Below are 6,129 nucleotides of genomic sequence, written 5' to 3' on the forward strand. Positions count from 1 at the left end.
AATTGTGACCCGAAAAGGCACAGAGAATGTGTCAACACATGGCTGCATGGGTTAGAGACTCAGCTCTCACTCCTACTTACAGCCTCCTACTGACTCCGCTCTTCTCACATATTTATGCAGGAGCCCTGTGCCCTTGAGTGCAAGGACACAGCAGATCCCAAACCCTGCCCTCAGGAGTTCAGTGCCAGTGGGGAGAGGCAGAGGTCAGGCTTCCCTAAAGAAACAGAGGTGTCACACCACAACACAAGGACTGCCTCCCATTGAGCCTTCTGACAGCCTCTGAGGGCTGCCTGGGACTGCACTGTCCCATTAGGGTCGGCATATTGTGGGCCTGGCACTGCACAGATGGGCAGAAGGCCCAGGTGTTCATCCCTGCAGGGGCGCTTGGCAGGCAGTGTGGATGTGAAAACCCCGCCTCTCACTGCCCCACCTGTGTGTCTTCCCCAGGTCTGCCTCTTCCATTCCTGATTCCTCACCGGAGCTGATATCCCAGGTGGATCCCCAGGATGACCTTCTCCTGAACCAGCTGGAGCCTCCTGAGCCCACTGAGGCAGAGCTCCACGGTGAGAGGACTGTAGAATGGGCCTGGGGGGAGGAGATGGGCCTTGAAACACTGCAAGGCTTTGAGCTGCTCAGGGACCCAGGAACACTGAGACACTGGGCAGTCAGTGTGGGGATGCAGGCTGGGAGGACTTCCTGGGACTGTGTTGGTGCACACAGATGTCTCTCACAGGCTGAGGGTTTTGCCTGGGAAGAAACAAGAACAGTCGGTGATCTTTTCTCCTCTTTCAACTGCCCTGCCAGATCCGGCCCACACTGACGTCCCACCTGCTGAACTCGTGCCAGCTCCACCTGCAGCTCCCGTGGCATCTCTGGCCCCACAGCAGGAGCCAGCACCTGGAAGCCCTGCTCCACCAGGAACACAGCTGCAACTTCTGGCTCCATGGCAGGTGTCCTCTCTTCAGATCTACCTGGACCCAGCTCTTCACCTGCAACTGCCATTCGCCTGCCTTACTCATTTACTTAATATTGTTTTTATTGTAACTCTTATTTCCTGGAGATTGGTCAATGATAGAATTTAAATAATAAAATTGAAGATTTTCGTCTTGTTGATAATTATCAGCTTGTTGCATTCTCACTCATTCGCCATGTTTTGCAACCTTTACCATTGTCCACTTCCAAGACATTTTCCTCAACTCTGTAACCAAAAGTATCTCCTGTACTCTCTCCGGCTGCTAGATCCAGGCCACCCCTCATCTTTAGTCCCTGTAATTTACCTATTCTTCATTTTTCACAACACTGCTGTCATATTGGTCTTCAACCACAGAATCTTGGAAGGCGCTGTTCAATCTTGCTTTTTCTAGCAAGGGAAAATCCTAGAGAGATCCTGATGATTTCTCGGGAGTCCACACGTCACTGCCCCAACTGTCTTTCCACCCTGTCTGCAGTTCTTACACATCATTCCATCGGCAGCGCTGAGCTCACCCACATCAGGCCCATGCTACTCTGTCCACTTCTCTGGCACTTGCTGTCTCACAGCACTCACGCAGGCCCTGCAGGTCAGAAGTTAGGATCCCTCTAGGCTAAATGACATTACAAAAGGAAGCAATAAACACTCCCATTCAGGCTTTTGTGCCTAAAGAACCTGGACCCAATTTTTTCTGGGGCCCTTTCCACAGCCCTGGAGGAAGCATCTTTTGTGTCCTCATAGATGAAGCCTCACCTCTACCCCCAGGACGAACCTGTTTTCTCACCTCTAGAATGAGCAACTGTCACAGGACACATGATTTCTTTGCTAACGAACTTGTTTTAAAATGCTACTAGCATTTATACGTGTTCCTTCTGAAATTTAACTTTTCATTCCGAGTATCACTTTTATGCTGCAGCCCTACTGCGCCCTCTCTGCCATGAGGCACTGAGGATTTTAGTTTGGTCTATGTTGCAGCCTCCAACACTCATGATGGGTCCCGGTTGGGCCACTGACTCCATGCCTTCCCACTGTCTCATCACAGATTGGAAATCAGTCAATCCAGAGCCTGGCAGAGATCCGCACAGTGAGGGTGGTGCAGGCAGGTGAGCTGCACAACCTGACAGAGCCCCTGGAGCAGGCCTTCCTCGAGAGCTGGCCCTTCCACCACTCTTTTCAGACCCCTCAACGGCCAACATCTCCACCCTACAGGCCCTGATGGTGGGAAAGTGAGTTTGCTCTCAGCAACACAGTGTGACTCAGCCACCTAAAGGTCTGACTTCTAAATGTCCCCTTATCTCTCTCAGCCCCAGGTCACACCTGAGAACAGTGGAGTGCTCATTGGGCCAATCTCCCGGGGTCACTGTGGGACATAATGGGGTCTCTGGGCAATTTCTGACCCTGGCCATGGCTCTGTGGAAGGCCTGCTGGAGCAGCTGTGTTTATTCTCCACGATACAGTTTGTAAGAGCTAAAGCTTGGTAACAGCCTAACTGTCCATCAGCTGGAGACTAGAAAAAGAAGACGTGTTTTGTTTTGTTTTTTATAAAATGGAGTACTACTCAGCCTAAAGAAAGAGAAACTAAAGACATTTATAGCTAAGTGGATACACATTGAGGCCATACCCTTAAGTGAAATTAATTGGGATACATATGTGTAAATACCATAGAGTTTCTCTGGTGTGATAAGCTAAAAGTGTAAATAAGGGTCAAAATGTATAATTGATATTTTGTAACATGGAGAAAAGTCTAAATGGGAGGGGTAGGGGAAGGGTAAAAAGGGAAGAAAAAAGAAAAAAATGGAAACAAAGTCTTTCTAAATAGGGAAGGGTAGAAGAGGAAAGGTGGCTAGGGGTATGGGGAAAAAATAAGAACCAAGATATGTCATGTAAAGGTGCGAGATCCCAATGATGAATGTGACTATACTGTATATCTAAAATGTAGCAATATATATATATACACACACATATACATATAATGTATGTGTATACATATACATAAAAAGAAAGAAATGAAAGGGCGGGGGATCTAGCTCACTGGTTCTGTCGCCAGCCTTGCGAGCACAAGGACTCAAGTTTGATCCCCAGTACCCACCCACCCCCAAAAGAAACTAGAATGGTTAAAGGCCAATGTTAATAGCTGATTTTTGAGAGGTAGCAAAGAGTAGTTTTCAGGATTATGCAGTCTATGCTCTTTTCTATTATTTAATATAAAATTATATTATGTATTTCTATTCTTCTAGAACAGGATTTTTAGTGCATTATCAGGAAAAAAAGGGCAAAATACACCAAGCATGTATATGTCTCAGAAAAACATATTTGGGTTTTTTTCTTTGTTTGTTTGTTTTTGGGGTTTTTTTGGTTTGTTTCTGTTTTGGTTTGGTTTTGGTACCAGGGATCAAACTTGGGACCTTGAGCTTGTGAGGCAGGCGGCGGAAACACTGAGCTAAATCCCTGGCCCAAAAACGTATTTGTTTGAAGCCTTATTACTCTACAATAAATTGTTCAGTGAAAATGACACTGGTCTGAAGATACAGCTATGTCATGCTTCCTGTGCCCACGTAACTGTGGTCCAGTAAGTTAAATCCTCTTGTTAACTTTTAGTTCCATACTAAATTCCAATAGTGTGACAGTACTTCCCTCTCATGGTGGCATTAAGGTCTTTATTTTCATAAATCCTACACTTGGAGCTGACTGAGGAAAACAGTCACCCTCAGAGACATCCAGGGCCAGCCCCCTGGCAAACCACAAAGATTCTCTCAGGTCTGTGCAGTTGGATGGGGCAGCAGAGCCACATGCCTGCCTTCCATTAATTCATAAATAAAATTACAATCTGCTCTGTTTGAAGGCCAGTGGAAATGATTTCAAAATGCTGTTTCTCAGAGAGAAAGGAGAAAGGAAATCACAACTCATAGCATAACACAGACCTAAATCTCCAGAGCATAATTCTTTTCTGTAGACCTAGCCTCCCTCTCCTGGCTGATCACAGAACCACAGGAGGACAGGCCACAGCCCTCATTTCTCAACTATTTCCACTGGTCCTGAACAAGAACCAATGTCAGGAGGTAAAAGCAGTTTAAAAAAAAAACAAAAAGGAAGCTTATAGCACCAAAACAGGAACAATCACAAACAACATCATGCTGCACTTCAAGAAACTGAAAAAATAAGAACAAACTAAGACCAAAGTTAGTAAAAGGAAGGAGATGATAAAGATTAGAGCAGATGAACATGAAATAAAGACTAGAAAAAAAATCGGGAGAATTAAAAGTGGGTTTTTTTGAAAAGATAAAATCAGTAAAACTTTAGCTAGGTTAAGGAAAAGTAAAGATGACTCAAATACATGAAGTCAGATATGAAAAAGGACATATTGCAACTGAAAAAACTATGGAACTTCAAAAGAGTCTTCTATAAACAATGATATGCCATCAAGGGGTATAATCACAAAGTAATGGACAGATTCCTTGGCACACACAAGCCATCACGATGGAATTATGAAGAGACACCTTAGCCTAGTAACGAGAGGCAATAGAGAATCTCCCATCAAAGTGAAGTCCCAGCCTATGGCTTCACTGCTGAATTCTATCAAACATTTCATAAAAAACTAGGGTCTGAGGCAGCAGCTCAGTGGTCAACCTCTTGTCTAGCCTAGTACAGGTTCGATTCCTAGCTCCTAAAGACAAATAAAATAAGAAAGAATTAATAGAAATTCTTTTTAAACTCTTCCAAAGAACTGAAGAACACAGAATACTTCCAAATCCATCTAACTCTACCAACGACAGAATTACCTTGATACCATATCCAGAAAAACTTAAATAAATAAAACCCTACAGGCCAACACCCATGTTGAACATAAATGCAAAAATTCTCAACAAAGTCCTAGCAAATTTAATCCAACAGCACATCAAAAAGATCATTCTTCATGACCAAATGAGATTTATCCCACAATGTAAGAACAACTCAACATAGGTAAATCAATAAATGTGATACACCACAAGTTACCTACATAAAACACAGAAATCCTATTATGATTTAAATACATGGAAACAATACATTTGATAAAATGGAACAACTCTTTGTGATTAAAAGTAATGGCAAGAAATTAGAAACAGAACAAATGTGCAATAAAATCAACACAATAAAGACTACATATGACAAAACCAAAAACTATCATGCTTAATGGAGAAAAGCTGAAATCCTTTCCAGTAATGCCAAGACATTATGAGGGTTCCACTTTTATCACTCTTGTTCAGTATAGTTTTGGAAATCTTAGCCAGCTTAACGGGCAAGAGAAAGAAACAACATCTAAACAGAAGAGGAAAAAGTCAAATTATCTCTGTTTGGGGATGGTATCATTTAATATACAAAAATAGAAGCCTCCCTTATTATAAACGTCATGGGTGGCTGTGGCCCCTGATTTTCCATGTCTGTTGTCTTCTCAAGGCTCCCAGGACACTGGCTGCACAGGAAAGAAATGGGCGCCAATTTAAAATTCACTTCTTTGGGAAAGGAAAAGGATGCGCCTGAGGGGGTAAACCCAACAAGTGTTCCAGAAAGTTCATAGCTCAGCACACACTTGGCCCTTTTAAAATGATCACAACACCAGGATTTCACTATTATGGAAAATGAACTCACACAAACAGTAAAATATGCAGGGGATCAACTCTTTAAACAAGCAAATGGTGAAGACTAATTTCAATGACTCCTTAAATAAGAGTTTCTTAGTTTTTAATTTATATTTTAAATGGTAGTAAAATGCATGTAACCATCATAAACATTAAGAGGATGGCTCGGGGATATCCAGCATTTACATTAATGTGTAGGCATCACCTCCATCAACGCCCAGAACACTTTACTCAGTGCAAAGTCGAAATTCTGAACCCATTAGACAATAACACCCACCTTCACCTTACCCCAACTCCTGACAGCCACCATTTCACTTTCTACAAGAGTCCTTGGAAAGCATAAGGTTAAGTGAAATAAATCAGAAACACAAGCTTGAACACCGTATGGTATGTCTCACTTGAGTAAGACAGAAGTGCAAATAAAGGACTAATAAAAGGAAACAAAAAGGCAAAGAGGAAGACACCCAAGAGATCAAGGTGGATGGGTGTCCGTGGAGTAAAAAGACTAAAGATGTGTCATGTATCTGTACCAAATACCTACAA

The 6,129-nt window shown here is 43.1% G+C and overlaps 1 protein-coding gene across 1 annotated transcript in view; it reads left to right on the forward strand.

The window, feature by feature from the left end:
- LOC104869818 overlaps positions 1-2,186 on the forward strand; it is a 3,566-nt gene extending 1,380 nt beyond the window's left edge. Inside the window, exons 3-5 of the mRNA XM_033762724.1 lie at positions 448-563; positions 805-1,040; positions 2,013-2,186. Coding sequence (XP_033618615.1) covers positions 448-563; positions 805-1,040; positions 2,013-2,186 — 526 coding nt within the window. The remainder of the gene's footprint in view (positions 1-447; positions 564-804; positions 1,041-2,012) is intronic.
- Positions 2,187-6,129: the final 3,943 nt, after the last annotated feature.

The sequence above is a fragment of the Fukomys damarensis genome, unplaced genomic scaffold, assembly GCF_012274545.1.
Source record: "Fukomys damarensis isolate Sample0158 unplaced genomic scaffold, DMR_v1.0_HiC HiC_scaffold_13, whole genome shotgun sequence".
NCBI lineage: Eukaryota > Metazoa > Chordata > Mammalia > Rodentia > Bathyergidae > Fukomys > Fukomys damarensis.